The sequence below is a fragment of the Lissotriton vulgaris genome, chromosome 5, assembly GCF_964263255.1.
Source record: "Lissotriton vulgaris chromosome 5, aLisVul1.2, whole genome shotgun sequence".
In the NCBI taxonomy this organism is placed as follows: domain Eukaryota; kingdom Metazoa; phylum Chordata; class Amphibia; order Caudata; family Salamandridae; genus Lissotriton; species Lissotriton vulgaris.
Window position 1 is genome coordinate 812,975,570 of NC_141693.1, and position 18,328 is coordinate 812,993,897.

The 18,328-nt window shown below is 44.2% G+C and overlaps 1 protein-coding gene across 2 annotated transcripts in view; it reads right to left on the reverse strand.

Moving 5' to 3' along the window:
- ECD (ecdysoneless cell cycle regulator) overlaps positions 1-18,328 on the reverse strand; it is a 351,511-nt gene that overhangs the window by 311,649 nt on the left and 21,534 nt on the right. For both annotated transcript variants that reach the window (XM_086922289.1, XM_086922290.1), the window contains exons 2-3: positions 15,562-15,797; positions 10,153-10,270 (exon numbers count right to left, since the gene is read on the reverse strand). In XM_086922289.1, the coding sequence (XP_086778415.1) occupies positions 10,153-10,270; positions 15,562-15,766 (323 nt within the window). In that variant the 5' untranslated portion in view covers positions 15,767-15,797. The remainder of the gene's footprint in view (positions 1-10,152; positions 10,271-15,561; positions 15,798-18,328) is intronic.

Consider the following 18,328-nt stretch of genomic DNA (forward strand, 5'->3'; position numbering starts at 1 on the left):
GTGGGTGAACCAGTTCTGGGCGCCCAAAAGCGCCCAGAAGCAGGAAGTGAGGCACACCACCCCTCGCGGGAGCACCACGGTGGCGCCAAAAACCCCCGGCCAATGGGGGGGCCTCGCTAGGTACAAATCCAACAAACGCCCACGGCTGGTGTGGGTAATGGGCCACCCCCTTTGTGTCCAGGATGCAGACATGATGGCGCTGGCAGGCCACAGGAGGGCGAGCAAACGCAGAGGCACGTGCATCCGCTGGTCGGGGCAACCAGGAATGAGTTGGAGCCAGCTGCCAGCAACACTCGGAGACCTGCTGACAGATGCAGCATAGCACCTGGACACTCTTATTCATCTCGGGGGGCAATGTCCGGGCCTCTAATGGGGGAGAAAGGCAAGGGGGGCAGGCCATTCAGGCGGACCTCACAAAGGCGCCCGCAGGGTAAGGCGGTGCAACCATCATGTGGTCAGAGATGATTGGCAGGAGACGGCGGAGGGGTGCCGAGTTTTGCAGGACCAACGATACGGAATCCATCAGACAGGTTTCGTTGATCTACCTCAGTCGCCCAGAGCTGTATGGCCAGGTCAGAGTCCACCTGTCAGAAGAAAGGTTTGAAAATCTTGTTGGAATAACCTACGGGGCGCAATGGCTCTTGCAGCCTTAAGGAAAAATCACGATAGCTGGGGGGGGGGGGCCGCAGGAAGACGTAAGCCTCCCTGCGGCGTGGCGGAAATTTGTACAATGGTGGGCTAAGGAGACACACCGACAGGGCGGTGTGTAGTAGGCCACTCATTTTGGGATGCCGCACGGCAGGGTGAGGTGGCTGGGCCAAGGAGGGGAGTAGCAAACGGAGACGGCGCTCGCGGCCCAGACCCGGCCGGACGGCAGGGCACAAAAAGGTAGCGAGTTGGGGGCCTAACTCCTTGGAGAAGCTACCCCTCCCTACACGCAGAGGGCGTGGGTGACCAACCAAATGGTGGTCCCAGAAGTAACACGACAAAGATGACTAGCAAGGACTACCAAAAGAACTGTTTTTGTTGGTGTGCCATTTACGAACTGAATGTACCACAATATGATCTGCCCATTATGATGATGACATGTATGATTTATGACCCATGTATGATTTATGACGCAGAGATGGCAGTTCGCAAATGATACAATGTGACCAAGGTTTATGCTAACGATGACCAGGAGAACCAGTCTGTGTATAATCCTAATAAAACTGCGGCCAACAACAACCACAACAACTACAACTCCCTGTTGGCTAATTTTATTGGGATACCAGGGCAATGGTTTTGGGGAAGATATTTCCCACGGTATGGCCACAATGCGGGGGTTATTGCTAGACATAACCCCTGCACCTTCTGAGCTAACTAAACCCATGGCCCGCTGTGCTTCAGTGTGTATTTTTGAGAAGTCTTTGAGCATTTACTCAATCGCTGCACGTTGCACCAGTATTGGTGTACGTTCCGTGCACAAGATAACCTTGACTCTGTCCTTACAGCCGAGATCACTTTCACTTTCGCGGCTGTAAGGGTACTCTCTGCATGTCTTGTTTGAAGTCAGTGTTCCCATTTCTTTTGTACCCATTGTGGCTTCTGAAGTCACAATTTTCTTTACTTTTGTGCCCTGTGCTTGCTTTATGTGAAGTCGTCATTTTCATTCCTTTTTCACCTTGTGCTTTCTTTGTTTGAAGTCATAGTTCCCGTTACATTTGCACTGAATGCATCTAGTGATGTCATTGTTTTAAACCATTGCGTACATTGATTTATATTATGGTTCTCATTCATTGTTTCGCCCTTCTTTTAGAATTTGAATGGTGGTGAGTTTTAGAGCCGCAGGGTGTTTCTTGACTGATTAAAGACACATGTTGATTACAACCAAAGCAAAGCAGCGACTTAAACTTAAAAGAAATCACATACATTGTTTCTTTATCTGGTGTTCGGCTCTACTTGGTACCTCCTTCAAGGATTTACTAGTGACACATCGTCCTATCTTCTGACTTGTGTTATTCATAAACCCGTTCATTTTATACTTGTGGATAGTAAAAGAGATATACAGAACATTAACGTCCCCCAAACAGTAACTCCACACACTACCCAAAGTTCCCCCTTTAACGAAAGAATATTTTCCTAAGCCTGGCATGTACTCCAAATCGATAATCTTAACTTCTAGTTCCTTGGGCATAGCTGGTGTTGGTGAAAGAAGGCCCCTTCCTATTGAATAACAAAGCATTTTAAAGTAAGTAGTGGTAGCAGCCGGAACATTCTAGGTCCTCTTCAAGCTGCCAGGCAGACTGGGGCCGTTACAGCAATGTTTTGGAGACCTGTAGACATAGACAACAGGGCACCAAGAAGATGTTTTGCCTGTCCTCTTGAATCTTCCCCCTTTATTGGGGTTTAAAAGAGAACGCCACTTTTAATGATTGTAGCGATACCATCAAGGACACAAATCAAGACAAGTGACTACAAGGATGCTCTTAAAGCAATATGTATTTCGTTCCCTTTGGATGCTTGATGACAGTTCTGGCCATATCAGTAGTGCTTTGTCTGCTTCCATTAGCTGGAATCACTTCTATATCTTCCATGAAATTTCATAGGATTTCTCCAAATTTAGATTTTCTTTAGGGCCATAACTGTTAATGAAAGGCAAGGTGTTACGTTTTAACTCTTGCTAAAATGTGAGGTTTTCCTTCACTTCAGTTGCATTACTTTGCCTAACTATCTATGCTAGGGGGTATTTCATGTTTTCAGTAAGCCTCAGTTGAGTGTTTTTCAAAACTTTGACCTAAGATCACTCTCTTGAGCATTGATGAACTGCTGCTTCTTTTAAATGTATTGATGGAATGGTTCTTGCTTTGTTTTAGCATTTATTCACTTGCTTTTAATGTAGATGGTAATAACACTCTTAACGGTGCTGATTCAGTTGTGCACAAATGGGCTTGTTAGTGTATTGATTGCTATGTGTTCTTGATTCCTTTTTATAGACAAGCATTGGAAATGCAATAGGTCTCGCAGCATTAGAGTTAGTGCTTTTAGAATTGTTTATGGGTTTTTTTTGTAAATCTTTAGCATTTTTGTTTCCTGTAGCCAATGCTAAAGAATTACAAATAAAAAAAGCCACAAACAATTCTAAAAGCTCTAACTCAAATGCTCCGAGACCTATTGCACTGTGTGAGGGTGAGGGGTTGAGGGTGAGTGAGGGTGAGGGTGAGTGAGGGTGAGTGAGGGTGAGTGAGGGTGAGTGAGGGTGAGTGAGGGTGAGTGAGGGTGAGTGAGGGGTTGAGGGTGAGTGAGAGTGGGGGTGAGTGAGGGTGAGGGTGAGTGAGGGTGAGTGTGAGTTAGGGTGAGGGGTTGAGGGTGGGTGAGGGTGAGGGGTTGAGGGTGAGTGAGGATGAGTGAGGGTGAGTGAGGGGTTGAGGATGAGTGAGGGTGAGTGAGGGGTTGAGGGTGAGTGAGGGTGAGTGAGGGTGAGTGAGGGTGAGTGAGGGTGAGTGAGGGGTTGAGGGTGAGTGAGGGTGAGTGAGGGTGAGTGAGGGAGGGTGAGTGAGGGTGAGTGAGTGAGGGTGAGTGAGGGTGAGTGAGGGTGAGTGAGGGGTTGAGGGTGAGGGGTTGAGGGTGAGGGGTTGAGGGTGAGGGGTTGAGGGTGAGGGTGAGTGAGGGTGAGGGGTTGAGGGTGAGTGAGGGTGAGGGGTTGAGGGTGAGTGAGGGTGAGGGGTTGAGGGGGAGGGGTTGAGGGTGGGTGAGGGGTTGAGAGAGAGAGAGAGAGAGAGAGAGACAGAGAGAGACAGACAGACAGACAGAGAGAGAGAGAGAGAGAGAGAGAGAGAGAGAGAGAGAGATGTGTATGCCGGGTCTGGTGGCTCAGTGGACGAAGGAGTCCGCTGCAGGGACCTGTGATCAACCTCATGGTCACAGTTTTTTTTCCTGCTCTAGCCCCCCCTGGTGCGGCCCTCGGGGACAAACCACACTGTAAATTTGGCCCCCGAGAGAAAGTTTGTGAGTACCCATGATCTAGATGTATGTTTTTAGTTCTTTTAACATATTACTATTTTTATAATTATTGTATATATTATTTCCCTCTTTTATGGTATTTTACCGAAATAAAGAACATGATGATGATGTTATTCTGCTGTACCCCGTCCTCGTGATGCATCACTTTTTTTGAATGTGAAAAGAAGTGTTCCACAGAAAGAGACATCTCCTGTAAATACCTCCAACAACAAAGTGTTTTTTCTTCATCAAAAATTCACTTGCGTCTGGTTTTCTTCTCTATTTTTTGTCTTCGTATTTTTCATTTGGGTTATATGTAAAATACACTTTTGTGCTTTTGATTCCTTACGAGTTAATAAGACCAATAACAGGCCTTAGTTTTACTATTCTTTCTGCTTGTGTTTAAAGCTATTTTAAAAGGTATTAAACACAGGCGTTCAAAACGTAACACATGTTCATGTGCCCATCGAGACATTACAAACACGGAGGTATAGAGGACTGCACTGTAATACGTACTGGAGTAATCACTCACCTTGGGTTCCGGAGTGGTGTGCTAAACCGCAGTAAAGCGCACCAGCGCCTCATCGGGATTAGTAGGCGCTATAGAAATGCAATTACAATAAAATAGTTACATTTATAAAGAGCTTCATACACCTGGAAAGGTCCCAAAGCCTATTTTGCGAACGGGTCTAGTTTCTCTATCGGAGTGCTTGGAAAAAAGACCCTGTCCGTATGTGTAGCAGAGTGCTTTACATAATAGCGTGTCGTCATGTATACTAAGATGGTAGAATACACATTACAGAGGGTTAAAAAGGCGGTAAGTCAGCTCCAGGGTGAATTGGTGCCTATTAGTCTATTTAGAGACCTGCCTGAATTAAGAGCTACTCGGCGGGCAATCAATGTCAGTCTTTTATTACATATCCTAAATGTAAGAGTTCAACAAATGACCCCGTGTGTAAGATCTGTACGAATCTGCTCATCCCTAGAAGTGGCTTTGGAAGAGCAGGGTTTTAAGTTCTTTCTTGAAGAGGACATATGAGATCTTAGTTATAGCTGGGACGATGGAATGCCTAATGTTGGGAGCCTTGCAGAGACTTCTCGGAGTTCTTGGTTTCATGAAGCCTGGAGTTTCCTTATGGAAAAATTCAGCACCTCGAGTGATCACGGGCTAACTGAGTTGACAAACTGAATGTAATTGACACGGCCGGCCGGTCGTGAAACTGAAAGCATGGCCGGCCGGCCGTGAAAGCCTTTGATGCGGCAGGGGAAATGCGAGACGGCGGGAAGGGGAGGGGGCGGAGCGGGTAAACACAGGAACACCTGACCCTCCTGCCTGGGGTGCTCGCAAAGTTCATTTAATGGAGCACATACAATCGACCCCTTTGAATGTATGTATTTAATGTTTGACGTTTTTGTATAGCAGGAGCCAGACTCACAGGGGTAGCAGAGTGCTTTACATAATAGCGTGTCGTCATGTATACTAAGATGGTAGAATACACATTACAGAGGGTTAAAAAGGCGGTAAGTCAGCTCCAGGGTGAATTGGTGCCTATTAGTCTATTTAGAGACCTGCCTGAATTAAGAGCTACTCGGCGGGCAATCAATGTCAGTCTTTTATTACATATCCTAAATGTAAGAGTTCAACAAATGACCCCGTGTGTAAGATCTGTACGAATCTGCTCATCCCTAGAAGTGGCTTTGGAAGAGCAGGGTTTTAAGTTCTTTCTTGAAGAGGACATATGAGATCTTAGTTATAGCTGGGACGATGGAATGCCTAATGTTGGGAGCCCTGCAGAGACTTCTCGGAGTTCTTGGTTTCATGAAGCCTGGAGTTTCCTTATGGAAAAATTCAGCACCTCGAGTGATCACGGGCTAACTGAGTTGACAAACTGAATGTAATTGACACGGCCGGCCGGTCGTGAAACTGAAAGCATGGCCGGCCGGCCGGCCGGCCGTGAAAGCCTTTGATGCGGCAGGGGAAATGCGAGACGGCGGGGAGGGGGCGGAGCGGGTAAACAAAGACGGACGTGCACGCGCTTTTAAGCTCAATGCGCATGCGCATTGAGCTTAAAAGTCACGGGCACTGCAAGGAATCGCCACGATTCCTTGCAGTGTGGATAAAGAGTAGATAAGTCCCAATACTCTCGCCTTGCTCGATGCGCATGCGCATCGACAGGCGAGACCTAAAAAATAACCTTGGCTTCCATTCAGATGGGCCAGAAATAATTAATGTAGTTTCTTTTTGGGGCTGCTTGCTTTTTTTTCTTTCCTGACATATTCTAGAGCAGTTAAGAGGATACCTAATCCCCTTGTGTACGGTCCCTCACCCCCCCCCCACACTTTTCCCTTGTATCCTCTCATTTCTATACTATCACCTCCAATTCAGCTCTCCCAGGTCTGATCTCCAAACCCCTAGCCGTCTCTCCTCCAGGCCACCTGTCCTGGAATCCATGCAACCCGCGTCTGTCCTTTTTGACACCCTCCAATTTAAAAGCATCCAATTTTAGCTTTCAGTCTGTCAGACTTAACCTGCACAAGTGCTGAATAGTGAGAAGGGGCTTCCGATAAAGAGAAATGCATATTTCTAAAAGAAGTGCCAGTAGGAGTACAAGAGAGAACAAATGTCCACAAGGACAGTAATGAGCTATCAGATTTAGACTGTCTCCATCAAAAGCACCTTTTAAAAGACAACGGCAAAGAGATGAAAACGAGGAAGGTCAACATTCCCTCTTGGGCTATAAAGTGCCTTCTTTGCAAATGAACGATCTAGAAATCACGCGCGCAGTTTACGGGAGGAGGCGGCGCGCGCCTTGTTTTCAGGCTGTTTACTTAACCACATGCTTGCTAAATTTAGAAGTTTGCTCAGTGGGGCACATCCCTTAGTTCCTGGGGGCTCAGAGCACTGGAGAGCGAGGTCTTCCGAAGTGAAAGCTTCCCCCACATTGCCCATCACCCCTCCGCCAGAAGACCGGAGGAGCATGTGCTTTGGAGTCTTGTTTAACCTTTGACCTCTCGAGTTACATTTTTGGCACAGTCAGTGAGGAGATCTGTTCTTGTGGTTGTGTTCTTGGCCTGGGAATCACGAATCCACGATTCCATCAACAAATGGTGTGATTCTAGGCACCTCACTGTAGGTCTCTGGTCCTAAAATGTTTGCATTGTAATAAGCATTTATTTGCAAATGTGTGTAATGTCAATTTGTATAGGACAACTAGATTGTATTCAGTCTGAGTTAAATGCCCCCTCCTTCACACCCTGATTTCAGTAATCCTCCTATCTGCATCCATACACACCAGCAGACATATATTGTTTCCGCCCCCTGTTGGCAATGTCCCCTGCTACAACAACAAGCATTGGCATAGCCAATAGGTCTCGCATTTGGGACCTTATAAGTATTTAGTTATGCAGCACAATATCCTTGGTGCAATAACATCAACCGTTGCATGGCTAAACACTTATAAGGTCCCAAAGCCGAGACTGATTGGCTATGCCAATGCTTGTTAGATCCTTGTTGGCACTCAGCAGGGCATGCATCAGGGGAGATTGCCCCATTAGGTACGATAGACAATTGGTCGAAGGCCCCACTGGTCAAGCTAGTGACGGCCTTAGGGGTACCAATGGCAACCACTGCTGGACAGTTGTAGACGTTGCCTAATAAGAAGCTCTACACAACATACCCGCATCCTTAGGACTGACGCTGAAGAAGAAAGTACACAAATTATAAGGGAAAGAATGGGGTAGGGAGTAGTGATTTGAGTATCAGAGGGCGGGAATGTGTAAGCCATTTTCCTTTTCTCCCTAATGCCAACAGTCTGACCAGCTCTGTGATACTCAATAACGGCAGAAGGCCTATAGAACGTGCAGAGAAGAGAAATGACCTGAGGTGAACAAATCTACTTTTCACTGTAAGTAAGGTGTTATCGCAATGCAAGGCTTGCTACAAATCTGCCAGACAGAATTTCCAGTTACTGGCACGTTAAATTCACGTAGAAAGTCCCAAATGTCACAAATGAAGGAAACGTGGGTAGCAAAAACCCCACCACCTTACACCATGCAGGGGTCTCACAGTGTTAGCCTCTCCCGACTAGCCGGGTGTTCGATAATTGTGCAACCTGCAGATTCTGGTGATGGGCAGGTGATGCCCCTGTCCATAATTTCTGAAGAAATGTTCTTATTCTTGTGATTTTACTGGACATGTATTGCATATATTGCAATGCCTTCCTTTGAAGTTTTAGACAATAAAAGATCGTGTGAGACTTCCTCTTGTTGGATACTTTGCTCTGTTAGCTGTCTGTCCCAGTGCTGCACGTACTACAATACATTTTCTCCTTTCATCATATGTGCTGACAGAATTGGTCTTTATTTCATGTAGGATTCTACAGGAACAGTCAGCCGGCAGCACTTAGGAGATGCTTGGCTGTCTCGCTTGCCTTGAGGAGTTCCTCATGCAGGAAGACCTGTGCACAATTTTGCAGTGCTGAGTTTGCTTCTTTGCACTGACACTATCTTTCAGGCCCACTCTCAGCAGAATATGTTTTACACAAATGTAACATGTCATACGAATAGCCATGTGTATATATTACTGAGGCTTTTTATGTATTTATTGCTTTAAGGCATATTGAGCTTAATTACGTATTTGTTTTCAAAGGAAACAACTGGTCATTGTAACCAATTCTTATTGAAACATGACTGTTGCTCCCTTGCATTTTGCACAACCCTGTTTTTACTGAGGTAGCTTTTTCATGTAGTTACATGTTCTTTTTTAGCCTAATTAAATCATTTTGAATATGGAGGTGTTTGCTGGGTGTTCAGTAACTCTTGTCTCACAGTAAAAGTAAAATTACTTGATCCATTGTATAGTATTTTTGATAATTTAAATTTAATTAAGTCTTTGCATAAGAAATTTTATGTACTGTTTATGCGGTTTTATTTTTGTAATATATATTCAATCTTTAAAAAGGGCTATTTTTGTGATTTATGTTGAAATTTTGGACTGGTGTAATTAATTGATGCAAATACAACAGTGTTTTGTCTTTGATTATAACATGTTTTTGTAAAATGTTTTTCATACAATTTTGATTTGCACAATATACTGAATGAAATGTGTATTCCTCCTATGCATCAAGAGGAATGAACAGTTTTTTTAAATGAAGTTGAATCAATACAAATATGAAAGTAAAGTACAATGATTGTTTGCGTTGTATTTCGAATCTGCAGTATTAATTAGCAGTACTGAAATTGGTGGCCTGGTACCCCTTGTTTGAAGAAAAAAAAAAGTGTTTCAGTGGGTGTCATTAGAGGTGGTGGTGTATTTTCCGAGTATGAAAATAGGAACGCTGCCACCCCCATCATGGAGTCTCCTTTTCAGAAGCAATTCCCGGCTCAGAAGGTTTGTTTCTGGAAGAAATAAATGCCAGCCGGAATGGTATGATGTGGTGTTTCAGTTGGCATTCACAGTTTTACTGAAGGGTTTCCTGCTATGTTGGCTGATGCAATTTCAGTTACAATTCCCCACCTATTCAAGCAGAAACATCAAATATGGAGGCCTGGTCTCGGACAGCAAAGGTGGTTAGTAGTTTGAACACTCAACAATCATATAGTTATTTCCGCAATATTCTTCTAAAGGCAATGATGTTTGCCGGTTAGAATGTCTTTTAACTTTATAAAATAAGTAATGTTGCTTTAGCCTCGAGGTCGCATTCCCATTCAAAATCGGTCTGCAACCATTAGCTCTTTTATACTTTCGGTCTGCAGCCTTTAGCTCTGTAAAACCAATCAAACAAGCAAAATGCTTCCCTCTATAAGAGAATACATCTTACTTTAGGTCATCGGGCTATTTATTTTACCATGTGCTACAGTGACCCGATATCTGCAGCTGCATGTGACCAACAAGCATAGTGTAGTTTTAGAAGTGACTCTTTTTTTTCTTATTATTATATAGTAATGCATTCAAGCCTCCTGGAACATGGCTACATGAAAAAGGACTAAATGATGAGGTATGCCACAAAAAATATGCTGGTGAAAGTCACTAATACCATATTTCTGTTGCCTATATCGTTTTTTGGTATGCATAAATGTCAGGATAGCAAGGTGATGTAGTAAACCATTATCCTTCTGCCTTCCTCAAGTACTACATGAAAAAATACACATATTTAAAGTGATATACTGCACCTTGCTGCCAGTTCAGGAAATTCCTTTGTGATTTGCTGTACAAGATAAACAATGAACCATTCATCTTCAACATTATCACCAAAATTGGTCATGCCACCTATGTGTCCAGGGATGTCGCCTTCAAATGGAAAACAAGAAAAAAACGGTCAGGTTTAAGGCACTCTATGTAAATTCACCCCAACACATTGTGAACAGGCTGTGCATGCAATATAATATTATTACATGTTCAGTGAATTGTCGGCCGTCACTCCTACCATGGAGATTGACAATCATACAAAGAACTGGCCTCACCATAACTACACGGTAGAGGGCACCAAGAACAGCAGATTTAATTTAAAAAACAAACAGTTGTGTTATAATCTTCCCTTCCTTATAATGGTTTGCTCTGTTCCCCCCTCCACTCCCCTCTCCTTGGTTTCTTCCCACTGAAGTGGACAATGGAATATTGGTATCTCTGCAGTTGTGGAGAGTGGCTGGTCAATAAATCTGAACTTCTACCTTCTCTGATTCCTGTCTTCATACTTTCAACACTGGCGACGAATCTGGGCAGTGAAGCATTTTAAATTCTTCCTGTGGGGGCTTAATTTCTCCATTCGTACAGACCATAAGCCTCTTACCTCCATTTTCGCTTCGCTGTGAATGGTATGGAAAATTGTACCCCTCGCATTGATTAATGGATCCTGGGATTTGAGAATTTCAACTACAAAGTTGAGTATGTCCCTGGTTAAGACAATAGGATTGCTGATTTCTTGTCAAGGACACCTTTGGAAATGGAGCAACCCGAAGAAATGCTGGACAGTCCTATTTTGGTTATAGAAGACCCTGTCATTACAGAGGAGGAGTGGATGAAAAGCATGGAAGAGGATGAGGTTTTAGGTTTAAAAGTGTATTGAGAGAAGGGAGGCCAAACAGATGCAGTGATCTGGAAGAGGGACTCAAGGACTTCTGGGAAGTCAGGAACGAGTTGAGCATCATACGTGACAGAATCTACTGCCAAAATAAAGTGGTTCCACCTATGAGTCTCAGAGGAAAAATATTGGACCTGGCGCATGAAGGCCATCTGGGACGCAGTGTCACCAAGAGTAGAGTTCGGTCCAAATTCTGGTTCCCCCGGATGGATGCCATGATAGAACAGCTGGAGAAGGACTGCGTCAGCTGTGCCAGAAGTGACAAGTCAAAAGTTGTGCATAAGGCCCCCTCTGTCTCCAGTCATGGTGCCCAAAAAAAACATGGGATAAACTAGCCATGGACATTATTGGTCTCATGGACAACCTGGGCGTACAAAACAGGTCCATGTTAGTCCTGGTTGACTATACCTCACATTGGGTTACTCAAAAATGTGTTTATCGCATAACCACCAGTACAGTCCTGGATTTCCTAAAAAAATTATTCTCCAAAGAGGACATATCTTCCACCCTAGTCACCGACAACGGTGTACAGTTTACGTCTCAACTAATGAAGGAATTCTTAAACAACTTGAACATCAAACACGAATTGATGGCATTGTATTGTCCCTAAGCCAACGGCCTGGTTGACAGGACCAACAGATGGATAAAGGACCACATACAATTAGCAAATTAGCTACTGCTAACGGTCATGACCTTGAATCATCCTTACAAGACGGTTTGTGGGCATATAACACCACCCCTAACCTGGTAACCGGTGTTTCCCTGTTTGTGTTCCTCAGGGGGAGAGAACCCTGCACCAAACTCAATCCAAGTTGGCTGGGCGGAGGTAGGGTTTTACATCCCAGGCCTGAGGAGGTGGGTAGGAAGGTTGACCAGCACCAAGCTAAGTACAAGGAATGGTATGACAAGAGGAACGGGGTCAAAGACCAGAAGTGGAGAGTAGGGGATCTGGGGGCAGGTCAAGAGAAGTGTGAAAGAACCTCACAGCCAGAGTAAGTTCTACCCTCCATGCCACATTGTGAAAGCTTTCAACAATGTTGTTCTCCTAGAAAATGGACAATGGTGGAGTTGCGACAAAATTGTCAAATCCCAAATAGACTCGTAATGTTTGGTAATTACTGTGTTATGCTGATATGTATAGGGAGGAAGGTGTGTTATAATCTTCTCTTCCCTATAACGGTTTGGTCTGTTCCCCCCCTCCCCTCCCCTCGGTTTCTTCCCACTGGAGTTGACAATGGAATGTTGGTATCTCTGCAGTTGTGGAGAGTGGGTGGTCAATAAAGTTGAACTTCTACCTACTCTGATTCCTGTCTTCATACTTTCAACAAGTTGCTTGAGTGAAATGTTTTCTTTTTAGAGTAGAGTCAACGCTGTTTCTGAAAGCAGTGCGTGCATAGAGGCAACTGCAGACTAACGGTCTTGAAATCTTATCTGCAGCTTATGACTAATAGATATGCTACTGAAGAAAAAGTTTAACCAAATATACTATTGTTTTTAATATTTAATATATAACGGATTGACTTTGTTAAGACACTGTTATTTGGCACTGAGAGGTATGCAACTTTCCTGCATACTACATCTGCCCGAGGAGGTGGTCTTTCTGTTTTCTATCCTCTTTTGAAGTGCGTCTCTCTGAGGGGTAATGGGGTACTCAAAAGAGGGAGACAGACCGACTGTGTCCTGACTAACATTTACTGCAGATTGGAGGAGAAAGGGCTCAGCTCTAAATTAGTGGAATGTTGCAGTTACATTTGAGTATCAGGCCCCGCGTCTATCTCATAAGCAGAGTGGGTTAGTGTCTTCATTCGTGCATTTATAGGTTTCCTACCACAATGGAGCCTTGGGTAAAAGTCATATCATGCAAATATGGTAAGACTTTTTTTTAGTGTTCATGAGTGCATAGGAACTGTCTGCCTCCTACCTCAGGCTTTTTCCCAGGTTTAGTTTTTCAACCCTGCCACAATTTCAATACGTATGACCCACCTCTTCTTGAATTAGTGATTAGAGCAAACAAGAAGTGTCTCGGTAAAACTGTCTTGCCAATGCCACATGGCAGGATGGGGACTTCTAGGAAAGATGGGAAGCAGGCCACTAAGCCAATGTATTGGATGCCCACCTTAGGTACGATATATCAATGCCACACAGCAGGATGGGGACTTCTAGGAATGATGGAAAGCTGGCCACTAAGCCCATATATTGGATGGCCACCTTAGGTATGTTATATCAATGCCATACAGCAATATGGGGACTTCTAGGAAAGATGGGAAGCAGGCCACTAAGCCAATGTATTGGATGGCCACCTTAGGTACGATATATCAATGCCACACAGCAGGATGGGGACTTCTAGGAATGATGGAAAGCTGGCCACTAAGCCCATATATTGGATGGCCACCTTAGGTATGTTATATCAATGCCATACAGCAATATGGGGACTTCTAGGAAAGATGGGAAGCAGGCCACTAAGCCAATGTATTGGATGGCCACCTTAGGTACGATATATCAATGCCACACAGCAGGATGGGGACTTCTAGGAATGATGGAAAGCTGGCCACTAAGCCCATATATTGGATGGTCACCTTAGGTATGTTATATCAATGCCATACAGCAATATAGGGACTTTTAGGAAAGATGGGAATCAGGTCACCAAGCCCATGTATTGGATGGCCACCTTAGGTACGATATATCAATGCCACACAGCAGGATGGGGACTTCTAGGAATGATGGAAAGCTGGCCACTAAGCCCATATATTGGATGGCCACCTTAGGTATGTTATATCAATGCCATACAGCAATATGGGGACTTCTAGGAAAGATGGGAAGCAGGTCACTAAGCCCATGTATTGGATGGCCGCCTTAGGTACGACATACCCATGTCACATGAGAGGTCCCAGCAGAAGGGGTGCAACCCTAGCTAAATAGCTTATTAAGATGGAAGGAAAGGAAATGGGGCTAATGTTTCTGATGGTACCAGTGGTAGAAAGGTACACTGCCTGAAGAAGGCCTGCCCCCATAGGATGTCCCACAGCACATTACCTAGGAGAAGCGGTTCTGTTGTGCTGTGCTGCATGTTATGTAGCAGTACACCCATGTTGAGGTGCACTACACGGGTGCCCATTTACAATGTAAGTGACAGCATCACCTCCTTGGTGAACATAGATAAGTGCACTAGGATCTCTCAGTTTGTATATGTAAGATGATTTATTGTACAAACAACACATGAGGAGGGTGCCTCACTCGCAGCTCCGCTGAGGCCAATCTGGCCTGAACTCTTGTTTGTTAATCCTTCCCACTTTTCACAGAATCATGACTCGTCCCACAAGAGTCCGGTATAATTATCACCCCCCCTGATCAATCACCCTCCTCGCCACCCTCTACACATCCACTGAACTTTTCCGAAAGGCAATTGTTTCAAAGGAGGACCCCCACGGTGGTGTGAAAGGTGCCAACAGTCTGCTCCTTTGTGGGGAGAAGGCTGGCAGACATCAATATGTAATGTGTGCTTCTGGTTCATTCGTGGCCAGAACCTCATTCCTCCATTCCAAACTTTATCTTCTTATTTGTGCTTTCCAGGACCCGCAGTGCTGGAGCTCTGTATCTCCTATCAGCTGCAGTTCTTAGCTTGTTTGGTCACACAGTCACAGCTGCTTTTTCAGTAGGGCCTGGGTATTCACACCAAGACAGGCCTAGTCCTAACTCGCCTATCTTATCTCTAGAAAAGAAAACTATGGCACTTCTCCACAGATTCCTCCGTGTTCTGCGGCTCATCTGCCCCATTTTATCTATCACCTTTTCTTTCGACAGCCGTCATATCCGGGACTCTTACTTGCCTCAACTTGAGGCCTTGCACCATCTAGCTAATTTAGTCCCTACTTTAGCTCAGCAGGAACCATAAGCACTATTGCATCTTTGGAGAGACAAAGAAAGGCTGAGTCAGGAGGACGAACAGCGTTCATGGTTCTACAGCAGCTCTATGTCAGGTGAGATTTGTTTCAAAATGTCCCAGTTAAGTTCACCTTTGCTTGTCAAATCGAGTTGTTCCTTCGGTAATCGCCTAAGCAGAAGATATTGCTCAGTGCAGCTCGTGGAAAGCCAACATGTTTAGAAAGAAGAGAAGGACAAGTCCATTAGTCCCTTCACTTCTAGAAATAATTTAATTAAATCTTATTATTGCATTTCTTCCGATTATGCTAGGCAGTTTAAACTACTTCTGTGGTCCTCTATTTCTTTCATCGGTGGCACTGTCCAGCTGTAAGTCCTCAAAGAAACCCACATGTTTGTTTTAGAGCATTTACATATGGTTATACAAATGGGAAAAAGAATTACAGCAGTAGAAGTGAAGGAGCAAAGGGTCTGTTCCCAGTTTGCTACATGATTCGTGGTTACAAGGGAACAAACCTACCTTTCAATCTTTATATACCTTCTTATAAATTTAGCCAGCTCAAAAAAAGACAAACAATCCATACAATGTTCACCTCCACATCACAATACTTAGCGGCCTTACCGGAGGGATCAAAATATTTGAGGTTGAAGCCTTGATTTTGCCATATGTAAGACATCAATAGAGGCGCAAATCGAGCCAATATCCTCTCCACATACTTCTGAAGCACTTCTTTGTGGACTTCGGGGTTGCTAGGCTCTAGAGACAGCAGAAAGAATCGATACTGCACGACGTCATCAAGGGTGATATGCTTCGTGCCCAACTCCATTCTTCGGTTCAGGCAGGAATCACAGGGGCCACTTAAAAAAAGTGAAATAATAAATGACATCAGACATGTCAATTAAATATGAGCTCATTCGTACAAGATATATGTTAGCTGAATATTGAGTGTGTATTGTTTATGTCGATACGATTGTATATATACGATAAGGTGCCACAAACACAGGAGTGGATGTTGTAGTGACTTAAACTGCAGAACAGGATAGTGCTCTCCAGGTGGGTATTATTGTGAAGGGTTAAAGCAACCCCACCTGAGAATGATCCCCGGTATACAATAGATATAATTCCATCTATCCCCAAATATAAAAATACTACTTATGGATACAATAAACTGAGAATTGGCATGGCTGTTACCACACAAGCAGGCATATATGTCATATCTTGCAAGAGTGCATACGCTTGCCTTCTTTAAAATAATATTTTTTTAAAGTACTATTGGTGTTTCTTTCTGGCAATTTTCTAAGGGCGGTGGTTAGACGTCTTCGATTAAGGGGCCAGGGAGGTAAATTAATATCAAAAACAAAAGGAAAGGAGGAGAATGTAGCACTGGACCGTTTAGGCCTCAGAAAAAAACTCATTGGCAGAAAAGCTTACACAAATAATCCGGCACGTTTCTCATAAAAAACTACTAATGACACAAAGAAGATCGACGGGTAAAACAGGAAGGATAACACAGTCATACAGGAAATTACATCTTTATTGGGAGGCATTTGAAAGGCAGACAGTAATATTAACAGTGTTCCAAGGAAGGACTTAATAGGACTCGGATTTAGTAAATGATGCATAAGCTCATTGTGATATGGTTAATGCATAAATTCTGAGGCAGCGCGTTTTATTGAATTCTAAAAACGTAATCTATTCCCTTGTTTTGGCATTCGTGGAAAATTCCTAAAGTTGAAGTTCCTGAAATATAGTCGGTCTGGCATGAAAGGCTTATTCATGCAAGTCAAAACTATGAATGTAAACTTTCGATAACATTATTATTTTCAATTATAATAACGGAGAGGAGCTGGGGTGTCGGGACTGATCATGTCAAGCATCCAGTAGACAGCGGTTTAATGTTATACAGGGTGATATCGGTCTAGGACTGAAGAGAATCCTTGATGCCCTGAAAGTCCTAATATTGGCTGCTGCCTTACAAAAGTCCAGATGTGCACGTCCCTACAAGTGGAAGCATGTAAAGCGGGGACGCGTTGTGGAACTGGAAACACAACGACGCAAAATGAGAAACGGATACAAACAGGAGGCAAAAGTTGTACCGACTTTCAAATGCAGGCATTTAAACAGAACATATGTTTTTTAATGTACATCGGAGGAAGTGTACTTATTCTTGGACTGAGTAGAGGCAATTTCATCTTGGTAGTGCTCTGAGCGAAGTGCATTATTACTTTAAGAGTGCATTGCGTGTGGTTAGACAGTCAAAAGATTCTAATCAAGGCTGAGCTTTATAAAATCACATGTTATGCGCTTTGCCGCCTGGCTAGTTCCAATCCGCTGAGCATGTCCTGTTGCTGGAGTAATCCCAGAGTATTGTGCATAAGGTACCTGGATGTGGAGTTTTGGAAATTGATCAACTTGCTGAGGAGTTTAACCTACCATAAGTGGTATGGGAGAGTTCTGGGACCAAATGGCAGGACTGCAAACTGAAAGTGACCCCCTACTACAGCAAATCTTAAGTATTTCCTTTGGCACCTAAACAAGATGTGAACGTAATAAACATTGTGGAACTACACCCAGAGACCAGCCTGCCTTGTACCTAACCTTGTAAAATGTGTGCAAACACTCATATTGAATGTGTTGAAGTAGCACACGTCAAATAGTGGGAGGCAACCCTTTCCTTATACGAGGATGAGTAAGTTCCTGAAGACCTACCAGCCCTCTGGCAGGGGAGTCTACTGCTCCTTTTCTCAAGCGTAAACTCCTCATTCAAGATCTTGATGAGTTTGTGGGCTTACACCTTCCCTGGATAAAGTTGGAACACCCCTTCAAAAGACCAGTTTGCTGGCTCACCAGCTTGCGCTCATTGCCCTCTACTTTTACAGAAACTCAGCCTCCAGAAGCAATTTTAAACTAGCAATTTAAAAGTTATTTTGTGGTTGATGAGTTCAAGAGGAAGAAGACCACTGCTGGTGACTCCCGATGGCCCTGCTCTTGCTGCTGGCCTGACTAAATACTGCTGCTGTTGAGGAGGCATTTGTGGTGGCCACCGTGGTCTGCCTTAATGAAGTCTCCTATAGCCCCCCAGGTTGCATGGGGTCGAACTACTTTGTGTGTGAGGGTAACTGTCAGAGCACGTGGGAGGCCTGCTCGGCGTAAATCATTCCAGCACAGAGTGTTTTCTCTTCAAACACTGGTAAATGGCATATGCATGAGGACTGCCTCTCTATACACTTACTACTCGAGTGCTCAAAGACCCGGTACCCCAATCTTGAGTCAAATCATGCCCTTGACATAAGCACTGAAACGTCAGTACCATACTGGAATAACTAAGAAGCAAAAACTCTTATGTGGTTTGGTGAGGTATTAGTAATCAGCTTTGCTATCTGCCTAC